The 19,062-nt window shown below is 39.1% G+C and overlaps 1 protein-coding gene across 2 annotated transcripts in view; it reads right to left on the reverse strand.

Annotated features, from left to right (window-relative positions):
• Positions 1–19,062, reverse strand: part of ascc2 (activating signal cointegrator 1 complex subunit 2) — a 52,427-nt gene that overhangs the window by 10,515 nt on the left and 22,850 nt on the right. For both annotated transcript variants that reach the window (XM_068005744.1, XM_068005745.1), the window contains 6 exons: positions 17,138–17,212; positions 14,270–14,377; positions 8,866–8,934; positions 5,711–5,785; positions 4,140–4,329; positions 2,561–2,766 (listed from right to left, as the gene is read on the reverse strand). In XM_068005744.1, coding sequence (XP_067861845.1) covers positions 2,561–2,766; positions 4,140–4,329; positions 5,711–5,785; positions 8,866–8,934; positions 14,270–14,377; positions 17,138–17,212 — 723 coding nt within the window. The remainder of the gene's footprint in view (positions 1–2,560; positions 2,767–4,139; positions 4,330–5,710; positions 5,786–8,865; positions 8,935–14,269; positions 14,378–17,137; positions 17,213–19,062) is intronic.

Genomic DNA, 19,062 nt, shown 5'->3' on the forward strand with positions numbered 1-19,062 from the left:
ATAACCCAACTGCAAAGGTAAGTACCATCATAAACATGTATGTGGCACTCCTCCACATTAATTAAAAAATAGGCATTAGCTTGGGAGACATTTTTATTCAAAGCATATAACCCTTCATTTCAAGAGTATCTTGAGTACATGCACTCCAGCAATCTTGTAGAAATTAGCCCTACTGGAGATTTACTTTCAAGCTATTACTAAGACTTTGAGCCATTTCTTGAAGCCCTGGGAGGATAGAGGGTGGGGAAAAAGGAAATACAAAATTTACACCACGACCTGTACAGAAATTGCTATTCTTTGGAGTGAATATGCTGAAGCTGATGGTCTAGTTGAAATGTCATCACAAACTGACCCTGTCAAAATTTCATGGAATTATTTATTTTGAAGACCATCATATCTCTTGTAGCATTGTTTACGGTGAGACAGAGGATATGCTGTTTTAAAACAACAGCGGCGCCATGCCACATAATGCATAATGTAACATCACAGTCATTGATTTATAGTGACTGAAAAAGTCAAATTCAGTTTTTATTACATGGTCTTGGAACAATAGACAAAGTTGCGTGAAACCAGTAAATGAAAGGCCTTTATCATCAATGTGTATTCCATTACCTATGTATATTTAATTTTTTAAGGCTTACCATTTCTGAATTATAAATGTAAGCAGGACAGTCATTTTGTCTGTCTCCGTTTGCTGGAGTAAAAATGAAGTTAATAACTTTTACTTAAAAGTTTAATTAGATCCTACTCAAATTCATTGTCCAGTTTGTATTAAAATAATTTTCAAAAACAAGCTGAAATACTATTATACAGATAAACTGTGACTTTTCCATTGGGAAAGATTAAAAATATAGGTTGCTTGGAATTCAAACATAAATACTTCCACAAATGTGTAATCAGCAATGTTAGCCATCTTTGAACTGAGACTAACTTTTTCTCATGCAGATGCACACACAGCCCATTAAAAAACATTATTCAGGTAAAGTTGAGTTTATGAAAATTTGTGCTGTAACTCTGCTTGAAATATTTTTTAAAAACAGATTCCAAAGGCTGAAGAGTGGGACTGGGAAAATACCACTGATGCATTCTGGGAAATTCTTCAGCAAATATATCAAGTCCTCACTTTTGATTTGTACATTTCCCAACTCTTCAATTGTGATTTGGTGCTATTTTACATTGATCCAATGAACAAAGTGTGACAGTTGAAGTATGATGGGAAGTGAGTGTAGCAATTACAGAAAGTGCCCACTCTATGCAAGACTTTCAATATAATAATGAAAAGAACCCAATGGATAATTAAGTATCCAAGGTGGTATTTAGACATAGATAAGCTGGTCACATACAGCACAAGTTCACACTCGGATGAACTGAATTAGCTGCGTTCACTCATAGGACATGAAATAATCAAACACAAAACAATGCAAGCTTTGTTGCTTTGTTTTTGACAGAGCCCAGGCTCCCAAAACAGAATCCAGATACTAAATACAGCTAGAGAATCTTTACTGCAACAATCAAACACTATGCCTAATGTACTCAGACACTGGAGTGAACATCATCATCAAAGAATCTGGGTCCTGTTGGGAAAAGAATTATGACCAATAAGTTGAACACATTTCCAGCCTGGTAATTCTAGTGAGAGAAATCAAGAATTGTGGGAAAACATGACCTTAGACCCTCCACATTCTGGATCAGAACTTTTGGTAGAACTTAAACCAATACAAAGTCATGATCAATGGGAAGCTACCAAATGTGACGAGTGGCTAGAGGAAAGACCTTACAATGTGAACCACATATTTTCATAAAATCTAAAATTTGTGATCATATAAATGTATCAGAATATAACTTAAATTATTGAAAATTGTTACATCATATGGGCTAAAAATGGACACAATACTGTCTAAAGGATATTTATCACTTATGACAGCAGTGAGAATTTGACTAATCCTGATAACTGGGAGAAAATGAATTAGCCTAATTCATTCTATGTTTTCACAATGATGAATATACTGTACAACTTTCATAACGACTTGATTTTTAAGTTCGGTGGATAATTCTATTTTCTAATTAACCTCATTTTTTAAAAAAAAATTGAGAAACCAAGGTGAAGCCAAGCCTCAAAATGCATGCATATGTTAAAAGAAAAGACTTGCATTTATATAGTGCTTTATCACCTAATTTACGTAAGAAAATGAGGTAGAATTAACATTATTTGTTATTCCTTACACTTTTATCGAGTACTGCATCTAGGTTTCAGGGACAGAACTTCTTAAAGCTATTAAAAAAGATCAAGGAGTTGGTACCAACATTAGTTTTCCTTCCAAAAAGTTGCACTCAGAGTGGTAAGCCATCATCGTTAAGCTAAATATTCATTGGGATAGAAACCACAAAGGGCTTGTCCATCACAAAGAAAAACAAAATCTCATTTATTGATCCTTAATATCACAGAACATTCAGGCCAAGTCATTTCAAGTATACACAAGACTTTGCATTTAGTGGAAACAAACTCCAGTATTCTGCATACAAAACTTACATTTTAAAGAAGTTAATCTTAATTTCTTACCTCTGAAGAGATGTGTCTAGTTTATGAAGGGACGGCAGTATTTTATCCTCAAGGATATTATTAATTACTTTTTCTGCGTCATAATTATATTCTTCTAGGCATGCAAGAATGAAGCCTTCCCCAAGGTGTGGTAAAATGTCCTTCACCTGAGAAATTAAAGATTCCAGCTCTACTCCTGTTATCTTGGCTGCCGTTGCACCTGCACACTATTTACAAAAACAGGAATAAATACTTACACAATTTCAGTAAATGGCTAAAAGTTATTTTTCTCATATTTTAGTCTAATCTACTCTGACATTTATTAATCCAGACTAAATTTTATTTCACTAAATCCTATTATAAACTAAAATTAAAACCTAGATCTCACAAAATATACTTCTTATATTAAAAAAGCCATCTATTAAAAATCTTAAGTCTGCATGCACTTCATGTCAACTTTTCCCATTATAAATTACTATACCCACATTTATAATGGAAACTAGCTACGTAAATTTGTCACGCTGTAATTACACACTCGTCAATGGAAGCACTGTAGTACCATCACTGACACAAGGGTGCAATTACAGCAGCAGCATCCATTCATACATATATTGAAGAAGGAAACTATAAACAGAGAAAGCGAATAATCCTCCAAGTAAAGCTTGTAATTTGTCAAATAACAAATAATGAACCGCAACTTCAGAATTGTTCTTAGTTTTGTTCTCAGCCCCCTTCTCAATTAATTTTTTTTTTTTTTTAAGACGAGCACGACTACTTTGGACACCTTTCCCCTTTAACTCAGCTTCTTGTTAACAAAAATGTAGACTTAGCAACATTTCTAAAGTATGAACCCGCAATTGCACAACACTTGGAATCGCTGGCCATGCCCCCAGGCTTTTTATGAACTCTGCTATTGCTTCCTCTCATCAGCTGAGAATCTGGATCACAGCATCTCAGAATCAGCAAACATGTGACGTAAACAGAGGTGGAACTGAACTTGCCAGATTTCTTTCCCGGATAGGTCTTTTTTTCTCTGCTTACCTTCCCACAGAGGGTATACTAGTCTGAATAACTCAATAGTGACCTAACTTCGTAATCACACTGTTAGAACTAAACAGAAATAACATGTTCATACGATGTGATCACGGTGACTCTTTTAGTAGCTTAGTGTTACTTTGAACAAAATTTTTAAAAAATTTTCTCCTGAAAAAATTGACTACTTGGTAGGATATGATTCCTTGGGAACCAACTTTCCAAGTTCAAGGTACCAGAGGGATTCCAGCATCCGTGGAATCATTCCAGATTGCGTGAGCCTTGACAGCGAGTGTTGGCAGGCTATTCAACCACAATGGCAACAAGACTCCAATTCTGTCCACTACCTGCAACGGTCACCAGATAACAATCAGGAACAGGAACTCTTGCCAATTAACCACTCCCTAACCCAAGGCCACTAATGTTAATTATACCCCTACTGCCAGCTAAGATCACAGGCCAGGGATTGAACCTGCTACCTTCCCAGTCTATATAGCTCAGGTGCTCATTGAATAAATGCATGGAGCCATTATTAGAAGCCACTAATCTAAATGTATTTGGTACTTACATAATCATCATTTTCATATTCTAGCTGTTTACAGTCTTGTTCTATTTCACCATTTGCAGCTGCAAGTTGACTGATAACAGCGGCATGTGAAATGTGAGTATTTCCTGTGGCCAAGGTAGGCTTGTTCCTGCCACTAGCTTCCCAAGCACTGTCAACAGCTTTGATGATGTAAGATGTCCTAGTTTCATCACTGTAGTTTAAGTTAAGATGAATACAAATCAAAGTGTACACTGATGCACACCTTACATTCATCAAGATTGAAACGAACAGAGTACAAAAATAACACTTTCACACAAAAATAATCTGCTCTTTACAATATTAACTTTTAAAAACTGCACAAACTGATTTTTAATTTTGTTTTCCAATTTGTTGTCAGACACCCATATCTACAAATCCATTGCATATCTACAAATTCATTTCAGTTGCTTTACAGGATTAATATGTTGTCCTGTATTAAACCATCCTTCTACCATGCCACTTCAATTTAAAGGAATGTTCCAAATAATCTATATTCTATAATCATAACACCCTTCCAATAATAAATTACTTTTCATGAGAGCCACGACTTCATTATAATAGACTGTGATATCATTTTTCTTCCCACCTCCATTACATATAGTGCTAACAAAGCCACAGAAATTGAGATAGCATTTTCTCCTAATAGCATTTTCTTGCTTTCTTCTACTGTGAAAATGCAAGAGGACTGGAGCATTATTCAGTCAGTCAACATCAGATTGTTAGGCAGGCACGAGAACAGAAATGCGTGGTGGGGACTCTGGAGACTGCACTGCCTGTATGGGAGCTCAGGAAAAGAGAAAAAAAATCAAAAGATTCCTGCAACATACAGGTGCATAAGTAGATTGAGTTTTATTCAGGGTAAACTTTATCCAGTATAACATAAGGCAGCTGTCTAGTGAAGCTCCAATATATAAATCGTTGCCCTGTCTTCCATTATATTTCTCATTCTTTAAAACATTGGTTTGAGTAAGTGATCTGAAAATGCTGGCTGGATGACAAGGATTGAGAGCAACAATTTTTAACATTGTTAAAACTGCATGAAACAGACATTACGGACGTCTAACTTGGGACTTCTGTGCATCATGTTATGTTGTGACCAAGTGCGTTTGTTTTGAACATATATGTACAACTGCTCTTAGTCACACTTTTCCAGTGCCTGTAATATATACTCAATAGTTTTTTTCTTAAGGTGGTAATAAACTTTATAAAGCAGAGAAAATGGCAATTCTCCATCAAATTGCACAAGAAACTTGCAATATTTTCCATCTGCCAAATCATTTCCATTGTAAATATCAGGAGTGCAAAAATATGTTTCCTCCAATTCTACAAAAAAAAAGTCACCAAAACGCCAGAGATTATTTGTAAACCTACAGATGCAGATGAAGTTATCTAATTGTCATTTTGATGGACCTTAAAGAAATGCATTATCTGGTCACATTATTTAGTACCAAAATGATAGAATAACTTTTTTTTTCTCCCTCCGGTCTTAACCTAGACCTGAAATTCCCATTTTAGCTGTCACAAACTCTTCCAATCCGAAGATGAAAGGATACAGTGCAGGAAATGCCTGTTGTAAAAGACTGATATCATCAGCCACTGGAAACTGCTCATCATAGTCTGTCAGAAATCTGTGTAAAGAGTAAAGAAATTCTATGTCACAACACAATTTAATTTATTTTTTTTTTTTTTTTTAAGGACAACCACAGCATTTACAATTTTAAAAATAAATAACTGACCTGAATAATTTGGTACAATTGTACCTAAAATTACATTTTGGAACAGGCTGATATTACCAGTAGTAAGCAAAGAACATGACTTCTGAGCACATTTCCACAAATATACTTGCTATTTTTTGGGTGGTGAAAGAAAAAACAACAGTTTTAATGAATGTGTCCCTCCCAATTGTGCTAATGTAAACTGGACCATTGTTCATGTTGTGCAGATGTACATTCTGGTTCATAGAATTGCAAAGATTTTTTTTTTGCCTTGCTGTTTCTCCCTTGTAGATTTCTGCTGCTGCAGCCCCGATTCAACCCAGTGAACAAAAGGATCAGGCACACACTTCTTCATTACAGCTACTCAGTCATTAATCAACAGGAGGTACAAGTCTACAGCATACAACTGGTCCTGCAACATCTTCCCTTCTCTTATCCACCAAATTAAAACACTCAGCAACTGCTTTACAATGTTCAATGTAGTAGTTATGCTGAGCAATGGAGTAACCCCCCACCAAAGTTAACAGGTAAACACAATGACCACCAACACCTAAAGCTCACAACCTTCCATTTGGGAATCTGACACTACATCTAAGAGGTTCATCCAGGTAGGTTGTGTTTTTTTTCTTTTAAGCTGAGGTTTCTTCTTAAAAACTTTAAAGTGGTCACCGTTAAAAATTAGACCCATTATATAAAAAGAACAATTGCTCTGCAAATACAAGCTATGATATAGAATACAGTCCAATTCACATGAGAATTTCTATGGGTAGGAATACTTTGATTCACAACCAATGAAATAAATCCACAATGCAATCCCTTAAAATGACCAATTCCTTGTCTATTACAATTCCAATACAGGCTTTGGGAGCATTGCCACTAATAGTTTATAGTTCAATGCTTATAACATGTTCTATTTTAAAATTACATGGTATTTAAATTCAGTTTTTGTGCCTGCAGTAATTGTAGATGCCAACTATAAATGTACTCATGTCTTTAATCCATTAGGGCATTCACAAAAGAAAAATGAATGCTTGTGACAAGACTGAAGATTTATCGAGGATTAAATTGCAGTTGATTACTGGGAAATTCTATGTCCTCTGCATAGGATTGCTCCAAGGTCTGAATCAAAAAATGAATTATTAGTCTTTCAGAAATGCTCTTGAGGTTGTTTGCTCACAAGTACTGAAATTACCTATATGGAGCTAGGTCACAGATCAGCCATGATCTCATTGAATGGCGGAACAGGCGTGAGAGGCTAAATGGCCTACTCCTGTTCCTATGTTCCTACCTTGCAGTTATTTGCTTGCAAATAGTAGGCATTATTTTTCTATCATGTATTAATATTGCATAAGGAGATTTTAAGAACACATTCAGATTGAGGCTAACATTCAGACTTTATTTTGTGTAGTACTATTTATTTCAGTATTGCACTTTTGTGTTTTTTTCATACATTAGGTGACATAAGAGTACAGCTACAGGCAATGGTAATAAGTTGTTGTTAGCAGCACAGGAAGACTTGTAGTATGCCAAGTCACAGCTTTCTCATAAACCAACGTATCAACAATCCTAAAATAAAAAACATTTTTTGTTTATCCAGATCTTGGAGCAATCCTATACAAACCTCTCTGTGCTTGGCCTCCTACATTGTATCAGCAAAACTCAACTTAAGCTCGTGGAACACCACCTCCTCTTTCTAGTAAGCACTTTACAGTCCTCTTGCTTTAACACTGACTAACTACAACTCCCTTTCATTCTGATGAAGGGTCATCGACCTGAAATGTTAACTCGGTTTCTTTCTCCACAGATGCTGCATGAATTGGAGTATTTCCTGTTTTTATCCCATTTTTTTTTGGATTGCTTTTCTGCTATAACCATTCACAAATCATCTGGGTCTCAGATATATCTTTTGTTTCTCTTGTGTCTCTCATTATTGCCTCTTTTTGCCGTACACCATTATCACTTCTGTCATTTATTCATGTGTTTTCCACCTAATGACAGACATAATCGCAGGCCATTCTTTCCTTCCTACCCCCTTTTTCCTGGCTCTGTTCCTCCTTATGAGCTGCTAATCTCTAACATCTTCCTCTCTCCACAGATGATGCCTGACCTGCTGAGTGTTTCCAGCATTTTCTGTTTTTATTTCAGATTTTCAGCATCTGTATTTTATTTTTTGTCAACAATCCTAATTGTTTAAGCTTGCCTTTGAACTTCTAAACTGAGCTTCCGACCTCATATCCTCCCCATCACAAAGACTGCCTACTTCCACCTATCTCCCATCGCCCATCTCCACCCCTGCCTCAGCTTATCGGTTGCTGAAACCTCCATCCTTGCTATTGTTACCTTCAGAATCGACTATTCCGATGCTCTCCTGGCCGGCCTCCCATCTTCCACCTCCTATAAAGATGACCAAATCCAAAATTTTGCTGTCTGTATCCTATCCCACACCAAGTCCCGTTCCCCCATTACCCCTGCTGATCTACATTGATTCACGGTCCACCAACACCTCGACTTTAAAATTTTCATCCTCGTGTTCAAATCCCTCCATGTCCTTACCCTCCCGATCTCTGTAACCTTCTCCAGCCCGACAACCCACCAAGAAATGTGTGCTCCTCCAAGCTGGTCTCGAACGCAACCCCCACACCCTTCATTCCACCATTGGTGGCTGTGCTTTCAGCTGTCTAGGCCCTACGCTCTGCAATTCCCTCCCTAAACCTCTTCACCTCTCCTCCTTTAAGATGCTCTTTAAAAACTATCTCTTTCACCAAACTTTTGGTTTCCTGTCTTAATATCTCCTCTTTACCTCAGTGTCAATTTTTGTCTGATTATGCTCCGGTGAAGCTCCCGCCTTGGGACATTTTACGTTTAAAGCGCTTATATAAATGCAAGCTATGGTTGTTGTTCTAAATACAGGGTACATGTTAAGAGAAGCAGTGCATAAAAACTTGGTTGATGGCATTCCCTGTTACCTTTTCAGAGCCTGACCATCCCCTTACCTCTTTTGATGTAGTAGAACTGTAAAGATCTGAAGGAAATCTTCTATAAAAGTCAGAATATTCTCAGATCTACATAACAGAAAAACAAAACTGTCAAAAGTCTTATTACTAGAGAAAAACTATTAGAGTGCTTCATAACATTTATTTCCTGAAATCAATTTCCTATTACTGAATTTTCTTATACTGAACAGAATTGTTTTATGTGCAATATTCAAGATAATAAATGTTACCATAACACAGTATGCCACACAACCTAGTTTAAAACAGTCATTAAAGTGAAAATGCTTTTTTATACACATTTTGGATATGGTTCATGGGTGCATTTAAATGGTCTGAGACCAGTAGCTGCAAATTCAGGTTCCAGCCAAGCAAAACCCCATTTACATTGCTTAGCCCCCGCCGGGCTGGAACTTTAACTACTGTCCTGTTTAGAAGAAAGCTCGTTGCATTCCTGCATACACACATTCTAACAAAGGGTCTACATTTGAAATGTTAATCCTATACTCCAGAAGCAGAGAGACCTACCCCACATCACCAACACAGTCTACTGTCAAGGAAATGGAAGAATTATAGAAAAAGTCTGAAGCTGCTAAAGACAGTGTTCAGACCACAAAGATGCTGATTCTGTTCCTGAAGCTCGCGTTGAGAGCTGGAACAATGTAGGAGCCCAAAGGTGAAGAGATCAGTGTGGGAATGAGAGGAGGGGACGGGACGGGGCAGTTTGAAGTGGCAAGCCTCAAAGAGGAATGTAGCTGCTCAGCAAAGTAGTCACCTAATCTGCATTTGGTCTCTCTAATGTACAGGAGACTGCACTGTGAACAGTTAATTGGAGGACATACACGTGAATTGATGCCTCGTACCAAATGAGTGATTTGTGCTCTGGACAGTGGTATGTTAGGTAGACGAATATACATTGTATTTGCTTCTTTGCACGAGAAGGTGCCAAAGAAAGGTCAGCAGGAAGTGGTGGCGGTGGAAGAGCAAACAGGAGTATCCCAGAGGGAATGGTTTCCCTTGGAAAGCAGAGGGGGCAGGAGGAGAAGGGATGATAACATAGTAGTGAGATCTTGTTTTAGATAACAGAAATGGCAGATGATGATCTGGCAAATGCAAAGGTTTGTGGTGTGGAAGATGAGGAGAAGGGAGACTCTGGAAGCAGAGGGTTGAAAGCAGAGATATGGAAAATGGGGAGGATGAGTCAAGGGTGCTATCAACTACCGAAGAGAAACCTCTGCTGAGGCAAAAGGACAATTCAGAAGCTTTGGTATGAACATTGGAATGATCGGACCAAATCAGAGACACTGGGAGAAAGGGATAGTCTTTACAGGAAGCAGCATAATTCATGTGGTTGAGAGGTGGTGGGCTTGAAATAGGTATCTGTGGAAAGACCACTGATAAAAATGGAGAGAGATGTCCAGCAAGGGAAGGGAAGAATCAGAGATCGACCAAGTAAAAGGTGAGGGATGGGTGAAAACTGAAAGCATAATGAAATGCTCAAAAGGAGATGATTCGGGCAGAACAACCTGAAATCAAAGTGGCAGAGGGCATCAAAAGAGTCATGAATGTAGGTGGAGATTGGAAAATGGAGGAAAGAATAGAGACAAGGTTAAAAAAAAAATGCTCAGTAAGACATGAGCAACAACAACCTGCATTTATATAGCATCTTTAACATAGTAAAGCATCCCACAGCGCTTCACAGAAGCAATTATCAAACAAAATTTGACACCGAGCCACGTAAGGACCAAGAGCTTGGTCAAAGAGGTAGGTTTTAAGGAGCATCTTAAAAGAAGGATAGAGAGGCAGAGAGATTTAGGGAGGGAATTTCAGAGTTTATGGCCTAGGCAGCTGAAGGCACGGCTGACAATGGTGGAGTGGGGGCAGAGACGGACATTGTTATGAAGGTGGAACTCTTGGTGATGGAGCAGATATGTGGTCGGAAGCTTATCTCAGGGTCAAATGGGGCACCAAAGTTGCGAACAGTCTGGTTCAACCTCAGACAGAGGCCAGGGAGAGGGTGGCTAGGGAACGGAGTTTGTGGCGGTGACCGAAGACAATGGCTTCGGTCTTCCCAATATTTGGTTGGAGGAGATTTTTGCTCATCTAGTACTGGATGTCGGACAAGCAGTGTGACAAATCAGAGACAGTAGAGGAGTCGAGGAGGGTGATGGTGGTGAGGTAGAACTGGGTGCCGTCAGCGTACATATGGAACCTGATGTCGTGTTTTCAGATGACATTGCAGAGGAGCAGCATGTAGATGGGAAATAGGAGGGAGCCAAGGATAGATCCTTGGGCGACTCCAGAGGGAACGGTGCAGGAGCGAAGCCGGTGCAGGAGCGAAGCCATTGCAGGTGATTCTCTGGTTACGACTAGATAGATAAGAATGGAATCAGGTGAGTGCAGTCCCACCCAGCTGGATGATGGAGGAGAGGCATTGGAGGAGAATGGTGTGGTCAACTGGGTCAAAGGCTGCAGACAGGTCGAGAAGGATGAGGAGGAGTCACAAAGGATGTCATTTTTGAAGGGGAGGGGGAACAGTACCTGAGGAGAGGGAACATGGGGGCCAGGAAGGGAAGTTTGGTGGTCAGCAGTTTGGTCGGAATAGGGTCGATGGAGCAGGCTGAAAGCAGTGTATTGGCACAGTCCTGTTCATGAGTCATGGGGAGGGGAGAGCAAATGAGATTGACAACAGACTTGAAAATTATGATCTTGTCAGCTTATCATAAGCGGAATAGAGATACAGACTGCAGATAATCAGACACCAAATATCATGAAAAGACAAGAGGCTAGAAGAAGGGGTGCAGGCGGAGCAAGAAAACTGGAAACTAGAGTAGGGATTAGATTCCCAGGAAGAGGGATGGGGAAGAAAGGGAAGTCTTCCAAGCCAAAATAGAAGACATAGAAGTGGTAAAAGAACAGCTCAATCATGCCAGGCTCAGAATTTATGTTTGTGAGTATGTGATTGGGAGTGCTTAAGAGAGATGAATCAAAGGCCCTTGCTAATGACAAATCATTCAGGGTTAGAAGGGGATGGTCAGAGTGGATTGTGGAAAATCTAGCAAAGAACGAGATTTGGAGAGATAGGGCCAGAAGAAAGTAAAGTGGAAGAGGGAGCAATGGTTGACTGGTATCCAAAAGTTGCTTGAATTTGCTCCCTGAAAGGAAGAAAATAAAAGCTTTTTTAAAAAAGTAGATTGAGATAAGGTAGGTTTATAAAGTGCCTGGGGATCCCTGAAGCACCGCCAAGAATTACACACCATGCAATGTTAAAGAGAAGCAATGCAAGGTTAACCACTCAATGGAGTCTCGGTTCACTTTGGTATGAGGCCAGGCTCCAACTCCAGATTTACACTTCAAGTTTAGTATCGATGGAAAGTAGAAACCCTTAATCATAAATTGCAGGATCTCCAGAAAAAAAATTCAACTGAAAAATACTTAATTGTCTGTTTATTTTCATGAATACTCCAGGAACTCAGAATTAAAAAGCTTAACTGCTCAAAGCATATATATTTAGACAATGCCAATGCATTTACGTAATAGACTTGGCTCAATTTGCATCCAGCTGTTGAAAATAAGAAACTTAGGCATTCAATAAAGGCTTATATTTTTCCCTTAGCTGTATTTTGAAATGGATAGTTGTTCAACTATATTCGAGGCAGGATATTAGGATACCCAATAGGCTATTTTATCTGAAAAAGTCAGTCGGTCACTTAAGAGAAAGCTGTCCATTGCATTCCCAGGAGTTTTGAACAATGAAGGAGAACTGTTTGGACACATGTCTTATATACCACAAGCTTAACCTACACTGGGACTTTGCCATCATTGAAAATAGATGAAAAAGCTCCATTTGACCCTCCCCAGTATGGTCCTGGAGAACTATGTCCAGGCCGAATTTGACCCCCAGGTACCAATACAAATCCAGATTTAGGACAAATGCCTCTAGTATTTTTCAGTCAATACCATCTCAATCCTCTCGCCATACAAAGCTATAAATACCTCATTTGTTGGCACCCACCACTATATCCCATTGTTATAGATTATGAGTAAAATATGTTAGAACCACAGACAAGTCTGCCAGCAACGTAATATCATGTGAAAAGGAACACCACAATCATTCGAGGCCATCCCTTATGATTCCATCTCACACATTAATGAAAACATTGTATAGGATAGGCGACAGTGGGCTGTCCTGCCTCACCCCTCTTTCAAAAGAGTTTGATTCAGTGAGTCTTTTATTCTTACAGGTGTTGAAGCTGGATTGCATAGCCAATTCTTGCATTTTATATGGGATATGTACTCTTACAGCTTCTTCACAAAGGCAGTCAAAAGCTTAATGAAAATCAACTAAACGCAAATTGTTTCCTTGGACTTATGATCGCAATCTCGTACAAAGCCACCAACTGCACTACATGTTACTCAATAGTGACATTCAACTTGTTCTTTTCTGATTACTCCATGTTCCTCCAAAGCATCTGATAGGCATGGTTTTCAGGCTCAACAGGATTCCTTTTCTTGATAGAAACCACGACAACCATAACTGGGCTCTGGAATGTGTATATCGTTATCGCAAACAGGATTCTATTCACTTGCTTTAGAAGGGAAGCTCCAAGGCCAGTCACTGATTCCAAATACTGTCCTCAAAGACCACTGCAGCTGCATTCCACTCTTACCAACAGCAGCTTTTAGGAATCTGGTGTGCACGCCATCCACAGCTGCCACTCTACCAGTGGCGGGCAGCACATTGCGGAGTCCACTTCCTCCCATTCGGCAGGTTCACCGAAGCTCCTATCTGTATATCACACTCCAAAAACTTTTCCAACCTCCAATCTTCAGCCTGTTGGTCAGACGCCAACTCAGTACAGTGCTTTCTCCAGGCTTTGGGGATGCCCTTGTGGGCTTGTTGGGGATCCATTCTAACCATAACTGACGAGATTTCTAACCATGACTGACGACAGTTTCTCTGATGGCCTAGTGAGCAAAAGTACCGCTCTGTACAGCAAATCTCAGTCTGCTGAGTTGGCTAATCTCTGCCAGGATAACTGAAATGATACCCTCCGGGCACAAATGCCAATTGGAAGTAAAAAAAAAAATCAGCCATGGCTCCCATTCCTTGACCACCGTCTGGTGACCCTTGCTAGAAATTGTGTTTGCGTGGGAATCAGGTGATATCAGAATTGGACTTGTCTGCGATGTCCTCAAAGTTGAATAGTCTGCTAACACTCATGGATGAGGTAGAGGAATACTACTGGCATCTGGTAAATTTAGCTTCACACACAGCCACAGCTTCAGAAAAAATGTACATTATCCAAAGTCTACTTTCAATTTGAAAAGCACACCTGTCATAATAACTGCAGCCAACACAGTTTTTCCACAAATATAGATAAATTTAGATTTTCTACTTTCTTACCCATTTTCTAGTATAGGCTGAAGGCACGTGTGGTTAATGATGAGATGAAAAATTTCAATCATTTTTTTCCTCGAGTGAGAGAGCCTCCTCCACAAATCACTCTGCAAACTGAAGAAAAATGTACATTTCCAACATTAACACTTGGGGGTGGGGGGGCGGGGGGAGAAAGGAGAGGAGGAAGGACAGAAAGTCAGCTATATCTTAACACCTTCTGACTTATTGAGCTTGCATCAGTTCTTGCCTTACACAATGACATCTCTACTTCTCCTTTCAGGCCTCTATGCATTGTTACTAACAGTATATTTCAATAATCTTGAGTCTAGTATTTCAAAAGTTATGAGACAGAGATTGGGTGGCAGAGTGGGTCAGCGTTACTAGCCTTTCACATTGACGATCCAGGTTTGAATCTAAACCAGATTTCTGGAATGAAAATCTCCCTTTTCCCCCTGTGAAATTAAATAGTATCAACCCACTTCTGGTGTGGTCTGAGTTCACTGCACAGCAAAAAAATAAACTCTTCACAAATTGGCAATGCTCTTCACAAGACATCTGGATACCTGGTGTAGGAAGTGAAAAAAAAATCATTTGTGTAGCAGGGATGCTTTGTGAGGTTGGGGCTAAAACAGATTATTGGCACACACCAGAAGAGCTTTAATATGCAGACAGTGGTGATACACCTGATCTGCATGTGTTTATTTCTGACACTGGGGAAATAAAGTATTCCACCAGCCAGGACTGACACCTTTCACCTTGAATACAAAATTCACCAAAAAATAACAAAATAACCCATTTGTGTTGATAACCAAATATGTTAACAGTGAAAATTTATCACAGGCAAATCTCTAAATAAAATAAAAATAGCTAAGTGCAGTAAGACTTTGATTTTAAAGTTTCCACAGATGTAAATTGTACTTGACCAGAAGTTTTAAGTTAAACCTTCCAACATTATGTATAATTTTGTCATCTCTCAGTCACTAGTGGGAGTTTCATTGCCTAAGGTAAAAACTAAAGACAATCCGACACACCATTGTACTTGTTCAGGGACATGATTGATGGTGAAGACGACTGTAAATGAATTCAGAAGGACAAACAGGTTAGTAGATTGAGCAGATAGATATCAGATGAAATTTAATGTGGAGAAATTAGGAGGCAACACACCTGGGGAGGAAGAAGAAATATACGCTAAATGGCAAAACTTTTAAAAAAAAAAGCAGAAAGACTCAAGAATTCAGATGCACAAATCTATAAAAGATGGGAAGATAAATTGATAAAGTTGTGTTTTTTTTTAAAAAGGTTATATGGGATCCTAGACTTTATAATTCAGGGCTTAGAGTACAAAAGCAAAGAGGTGCTGCTAACCTAATAGCAAACCACAGGTTAGGAGGGTGTTAGAATATTGTGGCAAGTTTTGGGAACCTTACAAGGACGTCAAGGCCTCGGAGAGGGTTCCAGAAAAGATTTACGATGATACCAGAGATGAAAAGCTTTAGTTATGAGGAAAGAATTGAAAAACCGGGGCTCTTTTCACTAGAACAAAGAAAGAAGAGATTTGGTACAGGTGATCAATTTTTTTGATGTGCTTTGATGAGGTAAGTAGGGGAAAAACTACTTCCACTGGTTGCTAAGTTGATAGAGGACACACTAGGAGGCATAAATTTAAGATTGCCATCAAAAGAATGAAGGGAGAGGTTAGGAGATTGGATTGTCAAAAGCCCTTCGGTAAGGTACCGCATAGTAGACTCATGACTACGGTCAGAGCATGTGGAGTCAGGGGACAAGTAGCAGAATGGATAGCAAGCTGGCTACAAAACAGAAAAGAGAGTAGGGGTTAAAGGTAGTTACTCAGACTGGCAAAAGGTAAGAAGGTGTTCCACAAGGATTGGTGCTGGGACCACTGCTGTTCACCATTTACATAAACGATTTGGACTCGGGAATTAGAAGTACAATTTCAAAATTTGGGGATGACACCAAATTTGGGGATATAGTTAATACTGAGGAGGACTGCAACAAAATACAGGAAGACATTAATAAACTTGCAGAATTGGCATGTAAATAGCAAATTAATTTCAATATAAGTGTGAGATATAACATTTTGGTAGGAAGAATAAGGGGGCCACATACTGCTTGGATAATAAGAGTCTAAATGTTCACTTCCAGGGGGAACCAGAAGTAGGGGTCATAAATACAAGATAGTCACTAAAAAATCCAATAGGGAATTCAGGAGAAACTTCTTTACCCAGAGAGTGGTTAGAATATGGAACTCGCTACAAAGAGTAATTGAGGCGACTAGCATAGATGCATTTAAGGGGAAGCTAGTTAAACACATGAGGGAGAACGGAATAGAAGGATATACTGAAGGGGTTAGATGAAGAAGGGAGGGAGGAGGCTCATGTGGAGTATAAACTATTCGGCCAAATGGCCTATTTCTGCACTGTACATTCTATGTAACTATGTAATTCTGTGTAATTGTATTTAAAGTGCAGAAGATTGTTAGGGTATGGAAAGCACTATCAGAAACTGTGATGGCAATGGAATCCATAATAGCTTTTTAAAAAATGGATAAGTATATGAGAAAAATTAAAATGGTATGGGTAAAAGCATGGGAATAAGTGGATAGTTATTTCAGAGAGATGGTGTATGCAGAATGGGCTGTTTGGCCTCCTTCTCAGCTGTAAAATTCTATTGTTCAAGGTTAATTTGTGAGATCCACGAAAAATAAGCAACAGGGAATTCCAGATTCTCCTGGTAGAGGGTTCAAGGAGAATAATGGCTCAATAAAGTTTAGATAAATTAAATAGTAAAAAGGGAGAAGATCCAAACCCAAGGAGGTTTTTTTTAAGCCATTATGGCTCATGGAATAAATCTCACCTAGTTTCATCAAATCGCCTCTTTTTAATTGTATTTTCTAGTTCAGGAATAATTACTTCATAAAATGAGGCCAGTCTGCAAGAAACAAAGAAAAAAGTTTTGATGGAGATGAATTCAGACAAAATTACTCCAATGTATCTTATTTATAATTATTTTTCACTTTTCAAAAAACTGCTTTTGCTAAACTATTTTGGCTTGTATGTGCTAGTTAAAATATTATGACAGTCCAATAAAACAAAACAGATTTAAAAAATGACAGTAGCCTGGTATCACAATGCACTGATGTAATGTGGCGAGTCAAATCAACTAGGGCTACAAGATGGGTCTTCCCCTACAGTTTTTTGTAGAATAAATTTTCAATCTCAACTAGGTCATCTCTCCAAAGGGAGAAAGTAGCAACCACCACCATAAAAAAGCCAAAGTGAGTTGACCCACATCATCACACATTTCATAGCTGTTGTTTCAAGACCAATAGAAACATAGAAAATAGGAGCAAGAGTAGGCCATTTCGGCCCTTCGGGCCTGCTTCGCCATTCAAAATGATCGTGGCTGATCGTCTAACTCAGTACCCTGTTCCCACTTTTTCCCCATATCCCTTGATCCCTTTAGTATTAAGAAATATATCTATCTCCTTCTTGAATACATCTAATGACTTGGCCTCCACTGCCTTCTGTGGTAGACAATTCTACAAGTTCACCACCCTCTGAGTGAAGAAATTTCTCCTCATCTCAGTTGTAAATGGCATACCCCGTATCCTGAGACTGTGACCCCTGGTTCTGGACTCCCCAGCCATCGGGAACATCCTCCCTGCATCTAGTCTGTCTAGTTCTGTTAGAATTTTATATGTTTCGATGAGATCACCTCTCATTCTTCTAAACTCTAGTGAATATAGGCCTAGTCGACCCAATCTCTCCTCATATGTCAGTCCTGCTTTCCCAGGAATTAGTCTGGTAAACCTTCGTTGCACTCCCTCCATGGCAAGGACATCCTTGCTCAGATCAGGAGACCAAAACTGCACACAATACTCCAGATGTGGTCTCACCAAGGCCCCGTATAACTGCAGTAAGACATCCCTGCTCCTGTACTCAAATCCTCTTGCAATGAACGCCAACATACCATTCGCCTTCCTAACTGCTTGCTGCACCTGAATGCTCACTTTCAGCGACTGATCTACAAGGACACCCAGGTCTCGATGGACCTCCCCTTTTCCCAATCTATCACCATTCAGATAATAATCTGCCTTTCTGTTTTCACAACCAAAGTGGATAACCTCACATTTATCCACGTTATACTACATCTGCCATGTTCTTGCCCACTCACCCAACTTGTTTAAAATCACTTTTGAGCCTCCTTGCATCCTCCTCACAGCTCACATTCCACCCCAGCTGTGTCGTCTACAAACTTGGAAATGATACATTTAGTTCCCTAATCCAAATCATTGATATATATTGTGAATAGCTGGTGCCCAAGCACTGATCCCTGCAGTACCCCACTAGTCACTGCCTGCCGTCCGGAAATAGACCCGTTTATTCCTACTCTCTGTTTCCTGTCGGTCAACCAATTCTCAATCCATGCCAGTATATTCCCCCCCAATCCATGTCCTTTAATTTTGCACACTAACCTCTTGTGTGGGACCTTATCAAAAGCCTTCTGAAAATCCAAGTACACCACATTCACTAGTAGAATAGATAGGGGTGAACCAGTTACATACTAGCAGAAGAATGGGAACAAGTTATCAACCCGCTCTCAATTTGAAAGATAGGGACAAAATTCAGGAGGATTCAAAGATGAAAGGGAAAAAAAACAAACAGGTGTGTGTTGTTTAAAATGTAAGATGTGTTTATAATTCAGAAGAGATACAAGATTAAATGAAATTTTAGTATAATCAAAATCCCAGTCAAGCCACATACTTTATAATATGCTCC

This window comes from Heptranchias perlo, chromosome 25, assembly GCF_035084215.1.
Source record: "Heptranchias perlo isolate sHepPer1 chromosome 25, sHepPer1.hap1, whole genome shotgun sequence".
NCBI lineage: Eukaryota > Metazoa > Chordata > Chondrichthyes > Hexanchiformes > Hexanchidae > Heptranchias > Heptranchias perlo.